At 38.5% G+C, this 27,925-nt stretch overlaps 1 protein-coding gene and 1 long non-coding RNA gene across 3 annotated transcripts in view; one reads left to right on the top strand and one right to left on the bottom strand.

The window, feature by feature from the left end:
* LOC120237021 overlaps positions 1 to 15,447 on the top strand; it is a 16,570-nt gene extending 1,123 nt beyond the window's left edge. For both annotated transcript variants that reach the window (XR_005529833.1, XR_005529832.1), the window contains exons 2-3: positions 994 to 1,094; positions 15,284 to 15,447. This is a non-coding gene — a long non-coding RNA (uncharacterized LOC120237021). The remainder of the gene's footprint in view (positions 1 to 993; positions 1,095 to 15,283) is intronic.
* LOC120236999 (dnaJ homolog subfamily C member 25) lies at positions 8,226 to 27,925 on the bottom strand. Its single transcript, XM_039240128.1, has 4 exons — positions 27,436 to 27,925; positions 14,729 to 14,881; positions 12,199 to 12,669; positions 8,226 to 9,426 (listed from the first exon to the last, which is right to left on the bottom strand). Exons 1-4 carry the CDS (start codon positions 27,766 to 27,768, stop codon positions 9,304 to 9,306), a joined length of 1,080 nt encoding a protein of 359 aa, XP_039096059.1. The 5' UTR covers positions 27,769 to 27,925; the 3' UTR covers positions 8,226 to 9,303.

Genomic DNA, 27,925 nt, shown 5'->3' with positions numbered 1-27,925 from the left:
TGGGGCTCTCTTGGCTCTGTTTTTTCTGAGTGTTGGCCTCATTTTCTTCAATGGTAAATAGACTCTCTAAGAGGTGCTGTGAAGAAAAGTTCCATGTTTTTATTGTCCCAGCCTGGCAGACTCAGGAGCAAGAGCATCTCTTTTCTCGTTGTTCCAACAAAAACCCCCATACTGGATCTCACCAACCTTATGCAGTCATGTGCCCACCCCGGAACCAATCATTATTCGAAAACAAACATTGTGTAGAGTCAGAATGCTCAGATTAGCTATGCCTGGCCAGGAGGAAGATGAGAGATGTACCACCCAATTTCCCCATTTAGGACTGAGTCACTCATTCCTCCAGCTGCTGGGAGTAGTCGCAGCTGATGCCTTCTCTGGGAACTGCCCTTAGCTGAGAACCGTCCCTCGCAGTGTCACCTCTCATCCACATTGATGTGGGATGTACAGGAACTGAACCCCAAACCCCTTGCCTCAAGTTGAAACAACACTGAAAGATGATCCACAGCTCCTTGCTGGGATCATCTGAGGCCTTTATGGCAACTACTTCACAGTTCAGTTCCTCCCTCTGCCCAATCCCCATTCCCTAGATTCTCCCACAGGTGTTGATCTTGACACTCCCCAATAAACTTTCTGCGTGAAAATATCCATCTTAGAGTCTGCTTCTCTGAGGAACCTAACCTAAGACACGCAGACTACATGGACTGAGAAGGGTAGGGAAGAGTGATTCCCCAAAGGAAAACCAGGATGCTGATCCCAGAAGGGGGCCAGGGGTAGTCAGAAAAGATGTACCCTACATCTATTTCTTTTAATGACTGCATGGTATTCCATTGTACAACTGGATCATAATTTACCTACTGCCCTGTTAACACTATGATGACCGCCTTAAACATACAGCTTTGTGCATGTCTTTTTTTTTTTTATACATTCCTAAAAGTGAAATTGATGGCTTACAAATATAAAGTTTCTTAAACTTTTCCCTCCTTTATCCTCCAGAAAGTGGTAGTAATTGCTATTCCCACCAGAAGACTGCTTATTTCTCTGCATCATCATAATTCGACATTGTGGTTCTTTATCTTTACCAGCCTAATAGATTGGTATGTCATCTCAAATCTTTTAAATACCTTAAGTGTTGAGACTGAACATTTTGTGTGTGTGTGTGTATAGGAACTATGTGTTTAGTCTTTGGGGTATTAAAGTTTTTCTTATGACAAGAGCAGATTTGCAAATTTTAAAGCCCTCTCTAGTGACAAGTTCCCTCACCTCAAAGAACTTAAAACACACTCTAGTCAAAATATGAAACTACATGTTAGAAACATTACTAGATTGGTGAGTAATACAGAATAGAATGGTTATGTGTCAAAAAGATGTAGCAAAGAACTCAGAGCAAAGATACAGACTGGAAGGGTTAGAGAAAGCTCTTCATAAATGGCAGGACCTAAACTTTGAAAATGTGTGTCCTGCACAGGGCACAGAGGATGGGGAAAGCATTTCAACAATGGGAGAGCAGGCCATGTACACATGGAATGAATGAATGAATGAATGAATGAAGGCTCTAGGCAGTAATAGAAGATACAAAGCTGTTAAGATTTGAAGTCACAGAAAACCTCAAAAGAAACAAAAGTTTGTGGCAAACAATGGGGTAGCCACATGGTATTAACACATTTTAGGAGTGTTAATCAGGATGAGGATATGAAATGAACTGAAGCTGAGGAAACAAAATGACTTCAGTAATGGTGTTTTGTTTTGTCTTTTTGGTGGAGAGAGTGGTTGGGGTGAGGCCTTAGATAGGACTATGAGGGAAGGATGGAGAACAAATTCAAAAGACTAAATCAGGAGTACTGCATGGTGGTTATAAAGTGCAAAGGAAAGGGGAGAAAGCGTTCTGAAGCAGAGTGGACTAGAACTGATGCTTGCAACAGATGTCAGGAAACAGGCCTATGTTTGAAGGGAGGAGTAAAGAACAGAGTGAGTTTGGTTTAGGAAAAACCAAGTCTTTAGCTACATGCCTCTGGGATGTTGGAAATGTTAAGTGGCAAGATGTTGATGTGGGAGACATCTCACAATGAGCGCTGAAGCAGTGAGATTATCTCTAACTAGAAAAGGCAGCTTCGAGGCTGCCCACACTGAGGGGACACATAATATAATACTTGTGTATCAGCCATAGGTAGGTGTGTCCCATCTCCTTCCTTGATGCTGTATACACCCACCATCTCTGCCCACCTCGGTGTGACTGATTGCACTACTCTTGGAGAGGAGTGGTCGGGTGTGGAAAGAAACACCAAGGTTTTAGCATACAACCTCCCACAGTGATCCATGGACAAGCAAGCGTGGTGCCAGTTGTAATTGGGGAGGGCAGACCATCTGTGTTTGGCTTTATACTTTACCAAAATGACTTCTCATCCATTATTTTTGTATCAGGAACTTCAGAGTTGAAGAGATTCAGATAATGTAGTTCATCCCAATTAAATTTATTTTTTTAATGTTTATTTATTTTTGAGGGAGAGAGAGAGAGGGTGAGAGAGATGAGTGCACAAGCATGAGCAGGGTAGGGGCAGAGAGGGGGAGGCAGAGGATTGGAAGTGGGTTTCTCGCTGACAGCTGAGAGCCCAATGTAGGGATCGAATCATGACCTGAGATGAAGTCAGAGGCTTAACTGACTGAACCACTCAGGCGCCCCATCCCAGTTTTAGAGATGAGGACTCTAAGATGCACTAAGGAAAATGACTTACCTGGTATCTCACAAAATGGGAGGAGGGAAAAGAACTTTCATTTTAGCTTTCAAGTGAAGTCACCGCTTATCTGGGGGAGTAGAATCTGTTCCCACAGATGTAGTTCTTTCTAGAGCTCTGAAAGGAGCTGAGGCCTAGGGACAAAAAATCCTTTACTCCTTACCTCAGCTAAAATGAACAGATCACCGGTGTGTGTGTATATATACATATATATATATTTTTTAAATGTTTATCTTTGAGAGACAAAGTGCACAAGCAGAGGAGGGGCAGAGACAGAGGGAGATACACAATCTGAAGCAGGCTCCAGGCTCTGAGCTGTCAGCACAGAGCCCAACATGGGGCTTGAACTCACAAACTGTGAGATCATGACCTGAGTGAGCCAAAGTTGGACATCTAACCAACTGAGCCACCCAGGCACTCCATCAATATATTATTTTAAAGAATTTGTTACACATTTTTTCTTGGCTAAAATAAGAACTTATAATACAGACCAAAACCACAATGAGATACCACCTCATATCTGTCAGAATGGCTAAATAACACAGGAAACAACAGATGTTGGCAAGGATGTGGAGAAGGGGGAACCCTCTTAGACTGTTGGTGAGAATGCAAACTGGTGTAGCCACTCTGGAAGACAGTATGGAGGTTCCTCAAAAATTTAAAAATAAACTTACCTTACAACCCAGCAGTTGCACTACTAGGTATTTACCCAAAAGAAACAAAAATAGTGATTCAGAGGGGCACATGCACCCCAATGTCTACAGCAGCATTATCAACAATAGCTAAATTATGGAAAGAACCCAGATGTCCATTGACTGATGAAAGGATAAAAAAGATGTGGCATGTGTATACACATACACACACACACACACACACACCATGGGATATTAGCCATCAAAAAGAATGAAATCTTGCCATTTGCAATGCTGTGGATGGAACTAGAATGTATGATGCTAAGCACAATAAGTCATGAAAGACAAATACCATATGATTGCATTCAGGCGGAATTCAAGAACAAAAGATGAACATAGGGGAAGGGTAGGAAATAAAAAGAAAGGGAAGCAGACCATAAGAGACTGTTAATTATGGAGAACAAACTGAGGGTTGATGGAGGGAAGTGGTTGGGGGACAGGCTAAATGGGTGATGAGGATTAAGGAAACCTGTTGTGATGAGCACTGGGTAGTCTATGTAAGTGATGAATCCCTAAACTCTACACCTGAAACCAATTTTACCATATATGATAACTAACTAGAATTAAAATAAAAACTTGAAATAACATAAGAACTTAAAAATTTCCACTGTTTCTAAGAATCTCAGTACTTTTTAGAAGTGTCAGTGTCCTGGGTTGGTTAAGTGTCCAACTCTTGATTTAGGTTCAGGTCATGATCTCACCGTTCGTGAGCTAGGCCCCTGAGTTGGACTCTGCACTGATAGTGCGGAGCCTGCTTGGGATTCTGTCTCACCCTCTCTCTCTCTGTCCCTCCCCTGCTTGCACTCTCTCTCTCAAAACAAATAAGTAAACATTAAAAAAAAAAAAAGTCAGTGTCCTTGTAGAGACCAGTGTTTTGTTTCCCTTTTATGATCTACACAATTCTTTACCTTCTGACGTGTGTTTTGTCACTTTTTTTTACTAACAGTGGGTTATTTTTCCAGAAAAGGGGCTTCAAATAACTCTTCTTCATAAAAATAATGATATAATGGGAAGGTATGTCTTTCTGCCAATGTTATGGCAAAATTACAATACTATATGCCTTCAGTTTTCTAAAATAATTTAAAAGAAACAGGAAAACACACCAACAACTATATTTCATGTGGCACAGTGTAATGTACCATAAAAGTCATTTCACCTCCTTATAGCCATTGCATTATTTTTAGAACTTAGAATCATGAATTAGGAGCTAAAGGCTCAGCAGCAGGTTTATAGATTTCAGCTACTTCCAAGAGGTTTTCACAGGCATTTTTGAGACTTTGGAAGTGGAACTTAGGGGTACTTGTCCTTTTGAACAGCCACTACAAGCATGCCTCTTTATCTCACTGATAGAGTCCTGTAGTAAATGTAGGCCTTAAACCAGAAAGTAGCTGATCATTGTTTGTTATCTCTGAAAGTTTGGTTTTTCTTGAGTTGTCACCTCAGCCATTTCACCTTCTATTCCAAGGGCAACAAAGGACAGGCAGCTGCCTCTAAAATCTACAGTTCCAACCCCTTGGAGCACCACTTTTTCACTTTAGCACAGTACCTTGCCCAAGGTAAGGGATTCAAATACCCATTAAAGGAATAAAGAAACCAGGGGTTTGTAGTCATCACTAAACATTCTCCTATTAACATAGATTTTAACAAATGAAAATGACTTCCCTGTTTCCTCTAAAAGCAAGAAAAACTCATTTATTGAACACTTAATATATGCCAGCACTTTGCCCCTATCTTGTTTAATTCTTAAAAGAGTCCTGTGACGTAGTTAGTAACTCTATTAAAAATGAGAAATTAGGGTTCAGAGGTTACCCTGCCCAAAGTCAAGCTACTAGTCAGTTGCAGAGCCAGAAGCCAAACCTTGGTCTATCCAACTACAAAGCTTGAGCCCTACCACTGCATCAGGCTCACTCTTCCTGAGGTTATAACAGAACTGCCAAACGGGAGGAAGTTTCTCCATTCCCTCAAGACATCCAAGGGGAGTCTATAAGAAACCGCATGTCGCTGACTTAAGACCATGTGATCCATTTCATACATAATTGTCAAAGATACTTTGAATCCTTTAAGTACTAGGAATCTGATTAAAGTTTAAAACTAATTATGTAGCTTTTTTTAAATACCCGTAACATGTCTTAATTGCAGGCAATCTAATTATATCAGACCCTCAACCTATATGAATTTGTATGCTTATTGAATTTTAAATCCTAAAAAGATCCCCTCATTTCACAGATGAGAAAACCAGAAAGGTTAAATAATTTGTTTAGCAAATTTTATGTAATTATTAGGTTCTAGATTTGGCCTCAGCCCATATTTAAATGTGAAGAGTATCACATTTTGGAAATAAAATACACTTCATACACTAGTTTGTGTCAGTACTGATATTTATCTCCCTCATGTACAATTACAAGTCAACAAAAATCATGTCTGATGTCTTAAAGTAGCTAGATCTATTTTAATAATGTCTAATAAAAGCCATTTCTCTTTACTTTACACAAAACCTTCCGTTAGGGGCCAGTAGACTAGTTCATAATCCTAGCTGAATGTTAGCTTAGCTTAGCAATGGCTTCCTTCCACTCAAGCAAAATATCTCCAAGGTTTGGGTGTTAAAATGTTTACTACACTGTCCAAAGCGGGGGGGGGGGGGGGGGGGGGGGGGGGGGGAGGGCGTGGAGAATCTCAAAAGAAATGAACTATGATTTTCTAAACATAAATTCAATAATACTAAAATGCTTGTTCGTTCTCTCAACTATTTTTTCATGTGACACTGCCAATTGTAGTTTTTAAGATAATATACATGGCACCTACCTAATAGATGTGATTTGAAACAGCAACTTGTGATTGGTAGAACTTGGGACAATTCATAAAGAAATAAGACCACTGAGGAAAGGGTTAGTAGTGGAATCTGTTATGTTGATATTTGACATGAATATAATCCTAAGAATAATTTTAGCACAGACCTCAAAATTATATGAAGTGATAATAGCAATGAATATTGCTATACACTATAAACCCGTAAACATCCATCAAAAAGAAATGGTTAGGGGCGCCCGGGTGGCTTAGTCGGTTAAGCGTCCGACTTTCGCTTGGGTCATGATCTCGCGGTTCGTGGGTTCGAGCCCCGCGTCGGGCTCTGTGCTGACTGCCAGCTCGGAGCCTGGAGCCTGTTTCAGTCTGTGACTCCCTCTCTCTCTGACCCTCCCCTGCTCACGCTGTCTCTCTCTCTCTCTCTCCTAGAAATAAATAAAAACATTAAAAAAAAAAATTAAAAAAAAAAAAAAAGAAATGGTTAGAGCCTTAAAATGAAGCACAAGGACAATTTTCTAACTACTGAGGTTGTGGGATCCTCTACCCAGAATTCTTCTCCAGATGGTTCTAAAACTGAGAAGCTTTTGTGGGTTTTTTGGTGAGGGGTGGACAGAGTATGGAGAGAGTAATATCCAGAGTACTTGAATAACTTGTAACTAATGGTTCTTTCTTCACTCTAGGATTTTGAAGCATAGTTCTTTTGTTGAGGGAAGGAAAGAGAAAAATCACAGTCTTTCTGTTAAGGAGAGTCCATGTATCTTGACCCATGCCACGATCCTGATTACAAAAGAGTGACCAAACTTTTATCACGTGAGCAGGCTGATGGGGAGGGCAATTCCAGAAATAGTTTTCTAGAAAGCCAGGGAAAATATAACAATCTAGTAGATATATAAAATAATATCCAGGGGTGCCTGGGTGGCTCAGACAGTTAAGCATCCCTTTGGCTCAGGTTCTCACGGCTCATGAGCTTGAGCCCTGCATCAGGTTCTGTTCTGACGCTCAGAGCCTGGAGCCTGCTTTAGATTCTGTCTCCCTCTCTGCCCTTCCCCTCCTCATGCCCTGTCCCTCTCTCTCTCTCTCAAAAACAAATAGGCATTAAAAAAAATTTTTTTAACCAAAATAATGTCCAACATAGTTTGTATGAGCCAACCTTTATGAATGTTAACAGTTACAGCCAGTCCTTTTATTATTCCTTACTACTAAGTAAAAAGTACCTAGAATACCATGTTTCTTTGAAATTTTAACAGAAGGGCAAGTACCTATATTTCTTTTTGGTCCCTATAACCTATGGCTCATATTTCAGCTCTTAGATGATAAACACTATTGTGTGCTAAATATAATGATTTCTAAGACAGGAGGTTGCTGACTGCAGATAACCACAGCGCCTCTGAACAACATTTATCTATGGTTGGGCATTTTTGAGGTTTGAAACATAGCTCTGTAATTTCTCCACCCTCCTAAAGAAAAATACATGTACAAAACACTTTTATCTAAACAGAACTGCCAAAGGATCTTACTGGTAACTAGTTAAGCTCCTCCCCCAATTTTCCATTTAATGAGGCAACTGAGGCCCTCAGTCATAGGTTAAATGACTGACAATGATAAAACTCTTCCCTCCTTGCCTCTTTGTATATGTCACATTTGGGCTGATCTCCTGAAAGCACTAGTTTACTTTTGCTAGAAACAGACTCTGCATATCTATTATCTACACTAATCTTTTAAAACTATGTGATGCAAAAGCAGTTATCTTAATCCTTGATTTAAGATGTCATACCCTGGGCACCTGGGTGGTTCAGTCCATTGATTTCAGCTCAGGTCATGATCTCCTGCTTCATGGATTCAAGCCCCATAGTGGGCTCTGCACTGACAGTGTGGAGTCTGCTTGGGATTCTGTCTCCCTCTCTCTTCCTCATGCTCTCTCTCAAAAACAAATAAACTTAAAAATATATATATAAATTAAAAATTAAATGTCATACCCACAAACTTGTGACATATTGCAGCCATTTTATTAATATGAAGCAATGAGATACATCCTTTAACAGGAGTATTGTTTCACTACCATGATTGTGTATTGATACTCTGATGCAGTATCATACTTGCTTCAGTCAAATTATGTGTGAATTACTTTCACTTCCATATGTATAAAACATATATATTTCATTGTTTGAAAGAACAGCACACAGCCATGCACCTCCTCTTTCTGGTTTAAATGCATGTCAATACACTCATGTACACTGGATTTTTCATGGCTCGAAGACTTCATAATACATGAACAACTTTTCAGTACACTATTTCTGCTCCATTGTTTTTTATTTTAACTAAAGGGGTGGGGGAAGCCATACTGTGGTACAAAAGACCTTTTTACAAGGTCTCTTCTGGAAAAATGTTTGAGAATAGTTTTAGTCCTATAATGACTGTAATCAAGATCATCCTACAAGGACATGAAGGTAGATTCACTCTCCTGGAGAGTTTCTGATCTTATTAAGAATAGTACGACAGGGGGAAAATAGTATAAACACATTCTGGCAGAAGACTCTCCTAGAGAGATATTTTGAACATGTTTCAATCCTAGGATGACTGTAATGAAGATGACATGACAGTTGAAATAATTTTGCTGAAGAAGTTTGTGTCTAAAGACACAGTGTAATTAAATGCTGTTGTAATTTTTTATGTTTTGTTAAAATATGAGAAGTCATGGAAGCAGAAAAATGTAGCACTAGAACAAAGAATAAGGAAACACTTTTAAAGAATAAACACTTAACACATAAAAATTTTAAATGATATCTAATAAACTTTCATGTCAAATATTTTAACTAAACATACAAATTTTAAATGGCAACTAATAAATCTTCATGTCAGATCATTTAACAAAATCCACAAATAGATTATAAAAACTGAACAATCAAATGTCTTATGTATAAAGTTTTAAGGAAAGTTTAAATTTCTATATTATTCTGTTTAATCAGATATTTGAGGAATTTTAAGTACTGCTGAGGAGCAGTTGATACAATTCTAAAATAATTCAGCTATGAAAAATAATATCATAATTAAGGTTTGGCACAGCGGCATTCCAGCAGTCCTCAGTCATCCACAAATGTTAACCGTCCAGGTCCTTCATTCTTCATCCATCTCCTGTATCTCTTCCATCTAGGGTCATTTGCCAATTTTTTCTTTAGTTCTTCTTCTTGTTCTTGTTTATAAACCTGTATGTATAAATAATACTAAATGACTTTACCATCCAAAGGGAAACGTGTGTCATCACTTTTAGAGCATATTTACATTTTCCAAATACAACTTCAGGTAAAAGTTTCCTATGTATGTACTGGTTTGTCTTCTGAAGACCATACATCTAAAAATACTAAGCAATTAAGCACCTTAACATTCAGTGTTAAATTTTTAAAAAAAATTGTGGAAGAACTTAGTAATTTTTGTCACTGATTTCTGTAACCTAAGAATACATTCTTTTCCTCATTGAAATCATACTGATTTAAATCATACTGAGTTTAAAGGGTGTAAACATTTCCTCTCTACAATTAATATCCAAGATTAAAGAAGCACACTATTACTTTAATATAGTACTCTGAAAATTTGACTGTGACTTTCAGTATTTGTTAATGTTAACCAAGGAACAAAATGACCTTCTATATACACTTGTCTCCAAATTGAACTTATATTTACTTTTCTCTTCGAAGATAATTTTTGGTTTTTCAAAATATTTTACTAAGGTTCCCAAAGAGGGTTAAATAAACCACACAAGTTAAGAACAAAGAAAATCTTCATGAATGTTGGCTGAAGCTAAATGGACAAGTTTTTATAACCAATTTCATCAAATTTTAGAAAGAAATGATTTTACTACCAAATTTTAGGAAGTAATAACTAAGATCACCTCATATAATTAACATATAACAATTCAGCCCAGGATAGTACTCCATTAAAAATACAGTTTTATAAACTGGGCTGCTTACCCTACTTAGAAACTTTTCAAATAATTTAGGAGCAAAATAGTACATTACCTTCCATTTTTATGTCATTTACAAGCAGGCTAACTATATCTACTTGCCAAAACATTCTGGCAATTCATAATAAGTTACTTAAATATAATTCAGACTGGAACCCTACGTTCAGTAAAATCTATTTAGGATACCACCTATGAAAAGGATGTTGGGGTGCCTGAGTGGTTCAGTCGGTTGAGCATCCAAGTTAGTTCAGGTCCCAATCTCACAGTTAGTGAGTTTGAGCCCTGCATTGGGCTCTCTGCTGTCAGCACAAAGCCTGCTTCTGATCCTCTGTCTCCCTCTTTCTCTGCCCCTCCTCTGCTCACATATGTGAAGCATATGCTCTCTCAAATAAATAAATTAACTTAAAAAAAAAAAAAAGGAATGTCTATGAAACTAAAAAAAGAAACAAAAAACAAATACACTTGAGATTTCTTAAAGTCTCATTGTATTATTTTTCTTGTTTTGTTTTAAGTAAACTCTATCCAGTGTGGGGCCCAAACTCATAAGCCTGAGATCAAGAGTCACACTGGGGCACCTGGGTGGCTCAGTTAGTTAAGCGTCAGACTTTGGCTTAGGTCATGGTCTTGTGGTTCATGAGTTTGAGCTCTGTGTCAGGCTCTGTGCCAACAGCTCAGAGCCTGGAGCCTGCTTTGGATTCTGTGTCTTCCTCTCTCTGCCCCTCCCTCGCTTGCGCTCACTCCCTCTCTCAAAAATAAACAAACATTTTAAAAAGTAGGAAAAAAAGAGTCACATGCTCTATTGGGGTGCCTAGGTGGCTCAGTTGGTTAAGTGTCTAACTTTGGCTCAGGTCATGATCTTACAGATTGTGAGTTCAAGCCCCATGTCAGGCTCTGCACTTAGGACTCTCTCTCTCTCCCCCTCTTCCTCTCACTGCCCTCCCCTTCTCATGTTCTCCTTCTCAAAAATAAATAAATAAATAAACAGACAAATAAATAAAGAGTTACATGCTCTACCAACTGAGCCAGCCAAGGACCCCATCACTGTGCTTTATTATTATATTTAATACATTAATTAATTTTACCCCAAACCTAAAATAATATCATTATGATGAGATTACTAGTTCCTCTAGGACTTTGGGTAAGCAGTTGATCATCTCAAGGTAACTAGTATAGCTGACAATTATATAGCATTTATTAAACTGCCCATAATTTAGAGGCATTTAAAAAAATAAAAGTAACTTTCCATGTTAGTTATTATATATAGCACTTATTAAACTGCCCAAAATGTAGAGGCATTTAAAAAAAATTTTTTTTTAATGTTTATTTTTGAGAAACAGAATGGAAGCAGATGAAGGGGCGAGACAGAAGGAGAAACAGAATCTTAAACAGGCTCCAGGTTCTGAGCTGTCACCGCAGAGCCCAATGTGGGGCTCGAACCCACGAACCGTGAGATCAGGACCTGAGCTGGAGAGGCTTAACCGACTGAGCCACCCAGGCACTCCTAGAGGCATGTTTTAAAAAATAAAAGTAACTTTCCATAATATGTTAGTTACTATACAGAAGATTCTGTGCTCACTTATTTTGAAATGAAGTTATTTCAACAAAATTTCCATATCTTATTCCCTCTCTATTTTGTTTTTTTAATCTCTGTAGCTAAGTTTACAAGACAAAATACGGGGAACAAATTTTAATTACAGCAACTAACAGAAAGTTGTTATGACACCCTTGCAAACATAAATATTATCCCACTGCAGTTTAACACAACAAATTAGACCTTTCTTAAGATTTTCAGCATCAGTCAATTAAAGTATTTGAAGTTCATCTTTTAAGACAAATTATAGGTTAAAAAAAACACTGTCCCATTACCAAATATAGTCACACTTCTAATAAAAAATAGATCTTTATTATTTAAAATCTTGGATTTCAGAAATTAGAGTGCATTTCTGTGATCCCTTCTCATAAACCAAATCTTAACTTCAAATGTAAGATGACACTAAAATCCCAGCAGTGTACTCACCTCATAATTCTCCTTTATCCAGAGCTCCCGTTTAAGAAAAGTTTCTTTCTGATGATCTTCTAGACTATCAAACTGAGACTTTGACATCTTCATGGATTTACGAATGATATACAGTCTTTCTTCTTCCCCATATTCTTTGCCTTTGATGTTAAAGTTATAGATCCACCGGCAATACCAGACTATATACGAGCACAGGTGAAAAGGTGCTAAGAGAATCTGAAACAGGAGGAGATCACATATCTGTGGTTTCTGATAGCCTCCCTTTATATCTATTTTACTTTTTATAATGTTCTTTATGATGCTCTCCTCCTTGTCACGAATTTCCTCTTTGGACTTTTTGTTTCTGCCCTTCTCTTTGGCTTTTCCAAGTAACCCCTGCTGCTTGGCAATCTCCATGGCTTGGATACGGTATTTGGGCACTGTGGCTAGGTAGCTGATTGCCTTGTCGTAGCTGTTCCACCAGCTGAAAAACTGGAATATTTAACAAAGAAAAATGGGTCATTTTTACTACCAAAATGCATCTTGGTGAGCACCTTCCCCCACTCCCCCAAAAGCCATTCTGATTAAAAATAGAGATCTCAAGGGGTACCTGGCAGGCTTAATCCATAAAGCATGGAACTCTAGATCTCGGGGTCATGAGCTTGGCATAGTGCTTATTGAATTCAAAACAAAAAAAGGGACTACACTCATCTTTCTCTGTTAGTAAAAGATAAAATTGAATAATGCCCACATGTACATGGGATTTCAGGCTAGATAAATCAAGTAAGCCCTGAGCTGGGCCAAAAAGCCATTAATTCAGACAGGAGATACACAAGATCAGAGGACAAATCCATGGAATCACACCATACCTGTCATTTCACATCTTTATGAAATGGATTTCCCTAGATCACTACTAAAAAATATTTCTCTCTCTCTCTCTCTCTTTTTTTTTTTTTTTTTAAAGACTGTGAGACTGTGATCTATATTCTGGAGGACAAGTTAAATGGCAAAACTAGCCAGTGGGGAACTTATTTAAAAAAAAAAAATCACAGGATCCTCAGGCAACTATATTCATTCCCATCTCTTTCCTGAACCATCTAGATATATCACAGCAATGCTCATTATATTCTGAAGTAAAGGATTCAAATATGTTCGAACACATATTTGACTGGAAAACATCTGGGGTAGCTGGGTGGTTCAGCTGGTTAAGCATCTCTGACTTCAACTCAGGTCGTGATCTCTCATTCCCTCTCTCTCTCAAAACTAAACAAACATTAAAACACACTCACACACAGACTGTGACTAGAAAACATCTAACTTACTTCATGAATATATATAAAGTGTTTCATTAATTGTCAGAAAAAGACCTACTCCTCACAATTCCACACATTTCATTTGCTGTTTTGCTGAATGAATACTGCAGTTAAACCAATAATATCTTCAAACATTATAGTAGCAATCTATTAGGACTAAGGGGGAAAAATGTTACTAGGGTATCACATTATCTAAAACAGATAGGTAAAATTATCCCTGCTTTCCCCTCTGAAGGAAAAATCCTTCTGCAAAACCGGATACATTTAAAATACATGTTAGTTTCAATAGGATTTCTATCTGACATATAAAGTGACTCGCAAAAATGACTCGCATTTCTGGGAATTAAACTGCAGCAGTTTTCAGACTAGCAAATTGCTTCATTCTAATCATCTGACATGTTTTTTTCCTCTAAAAGAGAACATGACAGGTGTGGTTACTTTAAGAATAGTAGGAAAAACTCATTTCAAGCTGAAGTTAAATTTTTGTGACATTTTAAAAAACATGAAAAGTTATTACAGCTCTTCTAATATGTTTCAGTAGTTTTCAGCCCAAGCAAGAGTGCCCTTAACAGGCCGTGGAAATGTGTGGGACATCTTTGGTTGTTATAGTAATGGCAAGCACTACTGGCATTTGGTGGATAGCCACCAAGATTTATTAGGTCATATTAAAAAGTTAAGGTTTTGGGGGCACCTGGGTGGCTTAGCTGATTAAGTGTCTCACTATAGATTTCAGCTCAGATCATGATTTCACAATTCCTGGGTTCAAGCCCTGTGTTGGGCTCTCTGCTGACAGTGTGGAGACTGCTTGGGATTCTCTGTCTCCCTCTCTCTCAAAAATAAATAAATATTTAAAAAAATAAAGAAGAAGTTTAGGTTTCCCCCAAATTTAACGGGAAGTCATTGAAAAGTCCTACAAAAGTAATAGTATGATCAGGTTAATATTCACTCTGCCTGTTAGGAAGGAAATACTCTAAATGGAACAATGAGAAAAAGATCTACTGTTGAATTTTTTTATAGTTAAATAATGACATTCATCATTAATTTGGATTTCCCATTGACAAAGATTCCAGTGTTATCAATTAGTTAAAAAAATGAATATTTTTCTAGTTTAAAAAAATTAGTCTCAACTACAAGTAACATTTTATAAAAAGGTACTTCTAATTCAGTTTTAATGCCCAGCACTAGGCAATGTGCACTCAAGCTCACACACGAAGACATTCACCTCCATTAATACCAACCTGAAACACTGAAATAGCACATACACTGACCAAAATCACAACTCTAACATCCACTTTGGGGGCTAAGCGCCTGCTATAGTAATGGTAGTAATGGCTATAGTACTCTTCTGGATGATCCAGCATGTAATCATAATCTTTTCGAGTTTCTTCATCCTGTAAGATAACAAGATACTCAATTTCATAGGACATTTCATTAAATGGCCTTAGTTTATAATCTGTTAAGTCAAACAGAATTTTATACTCATGTAAGATTAAGCTGAATAAAAGAACTGAAACTATCCAAATAAATTTCCCACCACTCTTCAAAGGCACACATAAATTTGTTTCTAGAACTTTAATATTAGGTATAAAGCATAATAAAAGTAATCTCTCCAAATTCATAAATGTTGTTAGTCCTCCTGGAAAAATAAAAACATTTTAATAACAATTAACCATGCCGTTTTAGCCAGTGTTATGGTACTAGTAAGGATGTTGTCACGTTCTTTTAACTTCAGAACATGTTGACACCTACTTTCAATAATTATTGATAGGAACAAATGTTCCTCTCTATTACAGATATTCACCATCATTTTCCAGCCTTGTGTAGAAAGTCTTCTGTCAAAAGCAATGATTAAGACAACAAAAAGCAGACAAAGCCAGGTCTGTGCCTATAAAACTGAGTTATACTCATCTTCAAGAAACATAGTACAGTATAATGGTGAAAAGTTTAACTTTGTGATTTTAAGTGAAATCTTTGGCCTCTCTGAGCCTCGCTTTTCTTCATTTGTAAAACAGAGATAATATCTGCTTTACTAATTTTACAGGATTATTTCAAACATCAAGTGATAGAACATTATACAGAAACATATACAAATAAAGAATATCTTACTATTATTTTGTCACAGCCCAGTTCATAAATAAAGTAACATATAGATCTTCCTTAATTACACAAACACATTGGGGAAAGGAAAAAAAAAAAAACCCACAGCATTCTGAAATGCTGCTCTGAATGTTCACAAATAAAACATTTCTTAAAACCTCTAATTTTAATCAATTTCAAATAGAGAAAAGTGCTGATCTCTTACTGAGCAACATAGGTTGAAGAACTACTACACAGGGTTATGATTTGCTTTTTTAATCACACAGGAAACCTACTTTGTCCTTTTTAAAATTTTATTTATTTTTTTATTTTTTAAGTAAACTTAGGGTGCCTGCATGGCTCGGTCGGGTTAAGTGTCCAACATCAGTTCAGGTCATCTTTTCGTGTTTGGTAGGTTCGAGCCCCATGTCAGCCTCTGGGCTGACAGCTCAGAGCCTAAAGCCTACTTTGGATTCTCTCTGCCCCTCCCCCTCTCATGCTCAGTCTCTCTCTCTCAAAAATAAACATTAAAAAAAAAAGTAAACTCTACCCCCAATGTGGGGCTCAAACTCATGACCAGATATCAAGAATCACATGCTCTACCAACTGAACTAGCCAAGCACCTCCTATTTTGTCTTCTGTCCAAAAAGTGATGAAGAGTAAAACCACAACAAATTCTTTACTCTCTGTAAGACAGGGAGTACAACACAAACCATTATGAAAATTAAAAATCTTTTTTAACCTACAGGATGTCTTTCTAGGATGTTATTTAATATTCATAAAATTGTAAATTCTTAACTAAAGGCATTTCAAAATCTACACCCAGCACTCTACTACCACAGATGGAGGCTCTGAGGTCTATTCAGGACCTCCTGACTCCTCCAACATGCAATTTCTTAGATTTGAAATGAGTTTGCTAATGACAGAATCTCCTCTGTACCCATTAAAATCATTATATATTTTCTAAGAATTGTGAATTTGAGCACATTCTTACAATTCTCTTAGATTTGGTATGTTGAAAATATTTTTTACCTCTGACTAGAATTTGAAACTAGATAAACTAGTATCTAGTATAATGAGATACAAATATATTTAAAGTCTATTCTACAGCACTATTTGGAGGGTCAGTATAAGAACTGTCTGTTATATAGAGAGGGCTGAGCTCAGGCTGTTTTTATTTTCAAATTCACTCTTTGAATATTCTTTTCTGTCAACAAAAGATTTTCTTGTGGCAACTGCCACATGCTTCAACTGTCAATCCATTGTTCTTTCTATAAGCCATTGTATTTTACAGTTTCTAACCTAAAAAGGGCAAAACTTTATAGGGCATAGAGATAGCTCTGAAGACTAAAACCCATGTATCTTGATATATCTCATTTTGAGTATTTTAAGACATCTTTTAAGAATTTTTCCATTCTCCCTCTAGTTTTTGCATTTTGGACTAATTTTACAGAAATGTTCTGCTTTTGGCCTGAAGTCTTTGACTTTTAATTCAGCCTCCCAATCTTGGCAGATGTCTTTTGAAATGCATTTCTTCAACACAATTTATCTTGCTCCAATGCATTTTTACATGTAGTAGTTTTGAAACTAACTGCCATACTAAGATCAAATTCCTATAGACCTCCAGCATCATTATCTACACAGACTCCTTTGCCCAGCGTGACTGTACTCTTCCTGGTTAAAGAATACAACACTGTCTTTGAGTGTCATTGAAATCTGCTATGTGAATGTCATGGGTCCAACAGTTATCTTCTCTTCTGTGTTCTCTTATCTTAGTGAAAGTCACAATCCATAGAATGCAGATATCCCTATTCAGGCTTTTCACCCAGATCTTCCACCAGGGTCACCTTCTTCTCGCTGGTCCCTAAATTTGTGACTCACTTCATTGGGTCCTGAGCTCTTCTAACAGGATGGTCAACTAATGTTCCAGCAACGAGCCACTCCGAAATTGGAACCTTGTGTCTGGCCTCTCTGCTGCAACCAGATCCTGTGGGGGTCTATTCAGAGCCCTTTAATAAGTCCTCAAACTGATTCCCGCAAAAGGTCTCAGGATCAAGTGTGACTTCATAGGATGGTTTTCTTTTCTCTGGGTTCACCATAAATTTATGACCCTGTTTTTGTCACGATTAAAGACAAGAAGGGTTGACCACGTCCTTGTTACAGCATTTAAACAGCCAGAATCTTTACTCTCGGGTTTATAACTTTCTCTCCAGATTGAAGGAAATTATCGTAGGCTGAGGCATGCATAATATACTTTGGAAGGTGTTCCAAGGTTGGCACAAATTGGAGAGTTAGTTTTCAACAGTCTAAATCAAAATTCTACTCTCTAGTAGCCTACAAAGTTTAGAATCAACCTAGTAAGAACACAAGGATACCAGGAATACTAGCAAAAAAGAAAAAAAGAGACTAGGACCCAATTGAGAGCTACAGGTACATACGTATTTTAAAACCATTATATTTATTCTTTCTCCTACCCATCCTGGAACTCAGGTAGTCCTACAATTATTTTTTTCATCTCCAATGATTCCCTGTGGCTAGTAAGTTAAAATTTCCTTCACATGCAACAAGGCCCATAAGTAGTGCACTCTAACTTAGCAACATCTCATCACTTGCCCCTCTTTTGCCCATAGCAAACCTCAGATAGTAATTTCTAGAATTTGGTGTGTTCTTCCAGTACAGCATGCTCTTTCGTACCTATGTCTTTGAACATATAATTCTTTCTACCTCAAATGCCCATCCCTTTCTTCTAACCTCATGACCTCCTATTAATCCTTTAGGACACAAATGTCAGAGTTAGACCACTCTTATTACGTATGTGGCCTCTTTATTATAGCACTTATCACATTGTAGTCATTAGTTTTTTTTCTTTTCTTTGAATGAGAACTTCTGGAAGATAAGTAGGGTGACACATTAATCTCTGTATATCCAAGGCCTACCATAGTGCCTGGCATTCAGTAAATGTCATTTAAAAATCGAGTAAAATTTTATAAAGGCTCTCCCTCACTATACACAGGTCTCTATCTCACCAGGAAGGCTGGATGGGTGATTATTTCACAAAAACTTGGGCTTAGCAGAAATGACTGCTTGATTTCAAAGCTTATGAAAATATGCTACTGTGGCTAAAACGGCTTAAACCTTAAAACAGTTTAATGTCTTACCTTTCAATAAGGTAGTACTTTTTCTTTCAGCAATTTTGTGGATCTTAAGGTCCCAGGGTCAGGAGATTCCAACTTCTTTCCAAAACCAAAACCTTTATACTTGTTTCTTCCTCCTCTCTGTCCTGAGCCTTGACCAGCAGGGCAATAAGCTCCTTGTTTCTAATCTCTACAGGAAAAAATGGTGCTTCTGCTGGTGTCCACTCCACTCCCAATCCTCTGGGGCATATGCAGGAGGACTGGAACAGAACCACCAATATCTAGATCAAAAGTGAACAAGAGGAAACCCACAAGCAAAGAAAGCACTGAATCCTTCCTTGTCTTATGAAAGTGATCATCCCCTTCCCACCTCCCCAGAGGCAAAAATATATTATGTTCTTGCCCTTGAAGAAATAATGAATTGTTTGATCTCAATATACATAAATTGCAATAATTTGATATTGCAGCCACTTTTACATTAAAAAGTTTCTGTTACACAGGTAGTAGAAACCACTTTAGGTTGGATGTTAAAGGCCAGGAATCAATAATATATATTTAAAAAAACAGTAATATTTTTGTTCATTCTTAAAAATATATATTAATCTCATTTTAAAAGAAATACACACAAATGGATCCTTAAAAAAAAAAATAACATCTGTTCCCCTACATGTTTATCCAGGCCATTACATCCTACTATAGAGGAAGGAAATTCACTGCGGTCAGTTTCATTTCTCTCTGCTTCCTGCACCCAGTCACTAGTGCCACTGTCTTCCCATGTCTTCTCTTCTGTCTACATGTGGCGTCAACAACTTCCATGATTTGCAGTATCATCTACATACTAGTGACACTCAGATCTGCTTTTTCCTATGTCTTCCTATTTTCAAATATCTCCTAAGCATTTCCTAACGATAACATAGCTATCTCAAAACACACACACTCAAAAAGCAAATCTGTCCCTCCGTGTTTCAGTTAATAGTACAGTATCACCATCTACTTGGTTACCTAAGCTTCTAAAAACCTTGGTTATTTTCGAGTCAGCAAATTAATTACACAGGGCATTAAGCCTTGTGCTCAACTCAGAGGAGGATAAAAAGACAAATAAGATAACGTCCTGGTCTTAAGAACTCTTCCATTTAGAAGAATCTAGCAAGAAAAATGCAATTTGATGTACTAAGGACAAAAAGACTAACTCTGCCTGAGACCACTGGTGACAGGAACCATAGCAGAGAAGAAATAAGTCCTGGATCTTGAAAAGCAAGTACTATATGGTAAAAATCTGTTCCAGGCACAGGTGACAGCAAGTGTTAACATACAGAAGCATCAGTGAATTTAATGGATTCAGCAAAGGTTGAGCAGTAGGAAAATTTAGGAAGAAAGTGTAGTAAATGTGCCCAGGAAGACAGGCTTGGATAAGAGCCATGGAGAGGACCTTGTAATGCCATGCTGAAATACTAGAGTATTATTATCTGTGCTATTCAAAAATGAAATGTTTTAAAGCATGAAAACAATACCACTAAGTAGAAGTGTTTATTTTTCAAAGCTAACCCTGACAATATTGTGAAGAATGGAATGAGGGCACTTGGCTGGCTCAGTCCTTTAAGCGTCAGACTTTTGATTTCAGCTCAGGTTTGTGATCTCACAGTTTGTGAGTCTGAGCCCTGAATGGGGCTCCATGCTGATAGTGCAGAGCCTGGTTGGGATTTTTTTCTCCCTCTCTCTGCCCTTCTCCCGTTCATGCACTCTCACTCTCTCTCAAAATAAATAAGCTTTAAAAAATAAATAAATAAATAAAAGAACATGATATCAAGTTTGGAGAAGAGGCTGGGGAAAATAGCGGGAGATTCTGAAAAAGGGAAAAAAAAATTACTGGAATCTTTTCAATTCTTGGAGCCTCCTGGGATTATCTATTCCTGAAGGAGGGTTGCGCCTTTATAGGAACAACATTAACTTGTAGAAAACTGGAAGTAATGCAGGTAATTCTTGTTCACAGAAAGACAAATCGTGTCCAGTGGAATACAACTATTGCATTGTCATATTGGCCAGTTTTACAGGCACTTTAGCATTCCCTGTTTGTGAATGTGTGGCACTTTTTCTCTTTTGAACCAGTTTTAATATCTTAGTGGTTCCTTCATTAATAAATTAAATAAAATCTGACACACGTTCATTTTGTGTTTCTATAAGAGTCATGATTACATCCTCTTAAAACGTATGCTTTAACAAACATAACAAGATTGATTTCTGAAATGTTTAATTTGGGTAACAAAATGAGACACAGCTGAAAATATGAACCTAGAGAACACAGATTTTAGAGTTGTCACAGATGTAGTTGAGTCTCATCAGGAAGAAGAGAGAAAACAAAAAGAAAAAAGAGTACCCAAAGGATAGAACTCTAAGGAAAAGCAACGTTTAAGGTGTTGGCCGAAGAAAAGATTATAAAGACTGAAAAGAAATGACTAGAAAGACAGGAGAAAAGGGAGAGAATAACACTGAGAGAGTTTAGGGAGAACAGCTTAAAGGACTACATGATGCAACATCAAATGCCACAAACCGTACCAGGAGGGAGAAAGGAAGAGGAGCTGTCAGATCTGACACCTAGAGCACCACTGTTCACCTGAAGAACAATTCCAGTATGTGTGTTGATACACGTCAGTCTAGGCAGCTTGAAGGAAAAGGAGGTGAGGAAGATAGCCAAAGTGAAAAAAGAAGAAAGATGTGACAGTACCTTTAAAAGAAGCAAAACTGAGTGAAAGCAATGTGAAATGGACCTACTCAGATTTTCAAGTTACCAAAGAAAAAGGATAAAATTCCAGAAAATGGTGGAAATGAATTCAGTCAAAAACCTTCCTGCCTTCCCTAACCCATTCTCAATATTGTTCTCAGAATTTTCTTTCTGAAAGAAACATCAGATTGTGTTATTTCTCCTCTTTAAAACCTCTGGTAACTATTCGATACATAAAATTCAAATTCTTGAACACAGACTAAAGGGCTGTTCATCATCTAATCCCAAACTGCGTTCCAGTCTCCTGAAAAATTCTCCTTACCATATACCTGACAGTCTTCTAACCTAGAAGTAGTAGATCCTCTAAAATCTGTGAAAAATGCAATAAGGGTCTCTGTGCTGTGAATATATCAGAATGTTCTTTTTACCCAGGATAAATCTGCACAAGCTAAATTAAAATATCAAGTGCTCAGTTTCTGGCCAGAATTTTATCAACTCAGTAGCTTTTGTGTTAATCAAAAACTCTGACTGGCTGTTGATAACATCATGTGTCAGGTAGTCACAAAACTAGAATTAAACACATCTGGTATACAATTAGTCTTGGTCATAAGTAGGGAATAACAGCTGAAATTAAGGGATCAGTAAAAAATAAACACTTATGGATTCACAGCAGAAATAGTGTGTGTGATGCATAATGTACCACACCCTTCTTCTGGGTCCGTGGGAGAAATCACTATTGAACATGTCCTCCTTCCCACTAAACCCAGACAAGGTCTCAAAACCTTTACAAGTGTTTCAGGGAGTCATAACCAATCAGAGTTGACATGTCAAATGAAATCTATCTGCCATCAAGCTTACTTAATTAAATTGGCTGCTTATCAGCATCACAACTGTATTCTAAATTTACATGTTTTTTATATTTATGAATACTCAATTATTATGAATGATTGATTAATCTGGATAGATACTAGGAAAGAAAAACAGTAATTCTAAGAAGTGCAATTCATTGTTCCTCAAAACAAAAGGTCCTTCAGAGAAATATAATAAAAGTGATCACTGGTGGAGAAAATACTATTATAATACCTTACCAAACTACATCTCGTTCCTGGAATGAATCTTACATACTCATGACTTCATGTTTTTGTTGATCAGGTTTTCCCTCTACCAAAAATATCCCTTCAACTGTCAACTCTTGGTGACTGTTCTAGATCCAGATCAAAGAGTACATTCTTCTCCAATCCCCAAAGAAGAAATAATTGTGTCCTCCCAGTGCTGCAAGGTAACCTACACATTTTTATTATATAACTTAAATAAATAATAACCACACAATAAGTACCTGTCTCCTTGTTATGTTAAAAGATTAAAGGCAAGAACTGTGCCTTCTTCACTGTTATGATCTCCTCCCCCAGCACCTCCCTCAGTACCAGTTACAGAAAGTATCGAATAAGAGGATAAATTAAGGAAGAACAATAGACAGTCACATAAAAGGGCAGGGTGTTCAGAATCCCTCCCCTCCCCATGCCCAATTCTTTGTAAGTGCTAAAGCCCTGCTATACCAACCAGACTGATAAAAAACTGAAGTGTTCTTGTGACTTCCCTGCCAAGACAAGGCTAGAGTAGTAAAAGGCTCTCACCACAGATCTCCTACCTTATCAGATAACCTTCATGCCAGTAATGCTGCCAAGATCTTTTCTGTTCTTTTGTGATTTTGCAAAATGCTGCCAAATTCTATTTTCTCATTTTCTAAGTGCATTCTTTCCATCTGTTCCTTCATCTGCTTATTTCTGTCATCTTTATTCCATCTACTTCATCCAATTGTTATCTATATTCAAAAAGGATTAATTTTCTCACTTAAAAAAAAAACAGAATTTATCCTTAAAAATAGATGTGCAATTTTTCTCTCATGAGGGATCTTTTCATTCATAGCCATCCAATCTACTTTATCTGTACCACTCTTTAAAATTACAATTAATTTTGGATAAAATGCCAGCGTAGGCTTCACATAACAATGTCACAATGTCAGAAATCCACTTTCAATTTCCATTCAATCTGAATCTATCTCCAAGTATGAGTTTTCTTTTAACAAACATTCATTATCTGATGTGCCAGACACTGGGCTAGGTGCCATGGATATACATACAAAAAGGCAAGGAGGTAGTTTAGTGGAGAAAGAGCTACTCCATATTTACAGTGCAGTGTGATAAGTGCTATATCCACATAAAAAGATTCAATGTTGACACAGCAAGTGAGAGTCCATTTACTTAACTTCCAAAGTCCATGAATTCCCTGAATCCCAGTAGTCAAATAAACTAAATACTATTTCATTGTCTTCACTCTGTTTATATGATGAAGCAAATATAACGCAGTATATAAAATCATAATGGTTTGAGGTCCTGCTGAGAACTGTATTTTTAAGTTATTTTAGAAGCTGAACTAAGCATGACTTGATGAAAGCATCTGACCAGTGCCTTTGCCTTCCACTATTACCAATCCTTTTTTCTGGTTTTCCTTAATATATCTCTGCACAGGTAGAATCGGTATTGCTAAAATAACAATGACCAAGTGTAATAATATCTCCTGTCTTACCAACTGTACTTAAATGCCATTAGTGTACTTATTTTTTAACAACCACCGTCTTAAAAAGCCTCTCTCTATCAAAGAGGCATTTATTTGACCAAGACAACTTCAGTCATAAATCCACAAAAATTCACAAATCTAAGTTCCCATTTTGGTGACATATTTTATTATCCACATTCAGAGATTGCTGGTTATTAGAAGTTTTGACAGAAAACCACTATAAGCTTATAATGAAGATATAACACAGCCTTTTATATCACATATATTAAAAATATTAAGAGACTTGAATAGACTAATAATAAGAGAAATCAAAAGGTTATCAATAAATTATGGGGGAAGAAAAAAGACTCCTAGCTCCAATGAATTTACAACTAAATTATTTCAGATTTCAAGAAAGGAACAATTTCTTTTAGATATATTGTTTCAGAGATGGGATCTACCTGTGCATTTCACAAGGCAAATATAAAATCAACTTCTTCCATATGCCAGGAATAACTAACTGCACATGGCTATGAAGGAGGACACAGTCTTCCCAAGTCCCTCCCTCCTTTCTGGCTGGCTTTGTAGATAAGTACACCTCTCACAGGGTTTACTGTTATTCACAGTGCATAACAAAACTAGCAAACAGAAATGACGTAGTCCCAGGTAGGCATCTGCTACCTCCATGAGATGATACGTGGAATTCAGATAGGCTTCTGCATCTCATTATTCCAGAGCCACTGGAACCTATCAACTCCTCCCACTATTCTATCTGATCTGCTCTTAGCAAACGCCACATGGACCTCTTATCCCTCACAAGCCCTCATTCCAGCCTGCAGATACAACTCCAGTAGTGGTTACATCCCCATTGCCTCAAGGGGATAATTTGAAGGCTGAGACTGTTCCAATTGGATGACCCCAGTTCACTAGATCTTTGCATTACCGGAAATGAATTCTCTGGTCACTTACAGTTTTTCATTATGACAGAAATAAAATCTGACCACCCTGTATGTTTTTAATAACTTTCACACACAGCAAATCCAAGTCCTTTTCCTTATTACAGGAGAGGGAATCTGCAGTGAAGTTTGAAAAAGAAAAATTTCTGGAGGTGTTTCACTTAGAAGTCCATCTCTATAACTTTAAAATTGTTTTCATAGAGCTGAAGTAGGTCTGATTTTCAGGGTCCAAACCATCCCTAGACATCCCTTTCCTCTGATAGGAACACTGAGCGGGGCTGGGGAAAGTACTGCACATTCTCTCATTCCCTCCTCCAGCAGTGCAACTCCAGTTGTTTCCTGTTTGGAGACATTTGGAGGACTGCAAACCTCTTGTTGGAATCAGGATTAAGAGTGTTACTTTTAGGGTGCCTGGGTCGCTAAGTCAGTTAAGTGTCCGACTCTTGATATCGGCTCAGGTCTCAATCTGATGGCTCATGAGTTCAAGCCCCAGGTCAGGTTCCATACTGACAGTGCGGGAGCCTATTTGGGATTCTCTCTCCCACTTTCTCTCTGCCTTTCCTCAGCTTGCTCTTTCTCTCTAAATAAATAAACTTGAAAAAAATTAATAAATAAAAGTGTTACTTTCTCCAGACATGCCAGTTTTTAACTGCCAAAAAAGTGCACAAATCATTTCATTGAGCTTTCACTAGCTAACCAATCAGCCCTAAACTTTAGGAGTAAAAACTTTTAGAGGCAACCATTACAGATCTGCCAGATCAGCTTCCAAATATGTGTCTTCAAGAAAATGGCAAGAATAGTTAAGAGTCTTAGGGTTCCTCCCAGCAAGAATTATCTGTCTTTCATTCATGGCTCTCGTTTACTAACCACTCTCGTGCCAAACCATCTCCACCCCCAGCAGAAGGCAATAGTTGCCAGTGTTTCTGCGCCCTCTCTTCTGGAAGTTCTCCATCCCTTTATTATGTGCTACCAGGTCCTTCTGCCTGCTTCTCTGGACCACTCTTTCCTCAGCAAAAAAAACACAGACTGGGGCTTCAGATGCTGGGTTGTCCTAGATGGAGAAAGTCTTTCTCATTTTTGGGAAATCTTTCCCCAATCACTCTATATCCTAAATAACAAGCAACTAAACCCTCTGGTACCTGCACTTCCCCAGGTCCCACTTATTCTTCAGTTAACTGCCAATAAGAATTACAGTGTCAACAATGCTAGTCATAATTTAGCAAAATCAACAGTCATATAAATTGCTCTGGAAAGCATGAATGAAGAGTCTTTAACTCCTTGGTTCAGTATTTTCAGCTCTGGGACCCTAATCTATAAAAATAATCCGTGGTTAAATTACAGTATACCCAAAGTAGTCATTAAAAGCAGACTACATAGCAACAAGGAAAACTTTGCTCAAAAAAAAAAAAGAGTGGGTGACTCAGGTGAGCACTCAACCCTTGATTTCGGCTCAGGTCATGATTCCAGGGTCATGGGGTGGCTCAGGGTTGAGTGTCGAGCCTGCTTGAGATTCTCTCTCTCTCATCCTCTGTCCCACCCCCAGCCACGGCAACCACACTAGTGATCCCTATTTAATTTTTTTTTCCTTAAGGCTGGAAAGAAGTACCTTAAAGTTGTTGTAAATTGCTGGTACGTTGGCATGATGGGACCCTTGAAGCAGTAACACTTCCATCAAATAGGAGTTACATTTGTGATTCCTTATATGGTTTGATTTTTGCAGTAGCAGAAGAGAACAGAATCAGGCTAAATCCCCATCCCCAAAGGACTCCATAAAGCTTTTGTCAAATGACTACACACATATTCACAAACTTTTCCTGACAAAAATTCCTCAGAGTCTTGAATCCCAAGTCATTAAGCACCTATTTACAGGTCCTATTCAGGGAATTTCTCGCACTTATTCAATCGTCATAATAACCCCGTGAGGAGATATCATGGCTTTAATTTTGCATATGAAGAAACAGCTACTGTGACATATTGAGTCACTATCCAAGGTCATCCTTGGGGTGTAGGAGCCAAGAGTCAAATATCCGGCCTTCTGACTGCTTGTTCATTGTTCTTCTTAGTGTTTTTCTAGATCCATAAACCCACACTAAATGTCACATTTAATACCATGCGCAGAAATCAAGTTTCTGTCATGTCAAATTGGCGCCATCACAGTCATTCAATATTGGAGACCTTTCCTGTGTTCTATCACAGACCCTGGTAATAATAATCACCTTGCTTTCCAAGTGTGAGCTACACGTTTTTAAAGCGCTTTCACTAAATCCTTAGATGCCCAAAGCTTTCCGAAACTGTCACAAAAAGGAGAGGGCTAACTGTCCCCCAAGGCCCGAGGGGGCTCCCATCTTGTCAATGAGCCATATGGGTTCTTTCGCGAGGCCACGTAGGAAATCGCGAACATCCTAGATAGTCGTGGCGGTGGCCGCGCCCGAAGTCGTGGTCACCGAGAACCCTGCTCCGCCGGCCAGGACTCTTCGCTACCCATCTGCGCCCCCAGACCTCACCTTAAGAGTCTCGTAGGCGGTCGCCACCAACAAGAAGGCCTCTTCGGCGCTCTGCGGTGTCAGTCCCGGGCCCTCGTCGCCAGGCTCAGGCCGGTAGCGGTCGGGGTGGTAGCGCCGGGCCAGCTGGCGGTAGGCCCGCGCGATCTCCGCCTTGCCCGCCGTGCGGCTCACGCCCAGCACCTCGTAGCAGTCGCGCGTGCCGCAGTAGAGCCCCTCCACCAGGGCCCCCGCGGGCCGCGCCAGCAGCAGCGCCAGCAGCAGGGGCGGCAGCAGCACCAACCAGCGCCGGCCGGCAGCCCCGGCTCTCCGGCGCGGAGCGAGCGGCGCCGCCATCCCGGGGCCTCGGCCGCGGCTCCACCACCCCAGCACCTCTGCCGCACACCGCCGTGCGCCGGGCTCCGCCTCTCCGACCTAGCTCCACATCAGCAGGCGCCGCCTCCGCGCAGGCGCACTGGGCGCTGCTGCGACAACCACTTCTTTCGCGACCGTT

The sequence above is a fragment of the Hyaena hyaena genome, unplaced genomic scaffold (genome assembly GCF_003009895.1).
Source record: "Hyaena hyaena isolate Hyena2069 unplaced genomic scaffold, ASM300989v1 scaffold_6, whole genome shotgun sequence".
Classification (NCBI taxonomy): Eukaryota; Metazoa; Chordata; class Mammalia; order Carnivora; family Hyaenidae; genus Hyaena; species Hyaena hyaena.
Note: the sequence above shows the minus strand (reverse complement) of the source record. Positions and strands in the feature narration are given on the sequence as shown.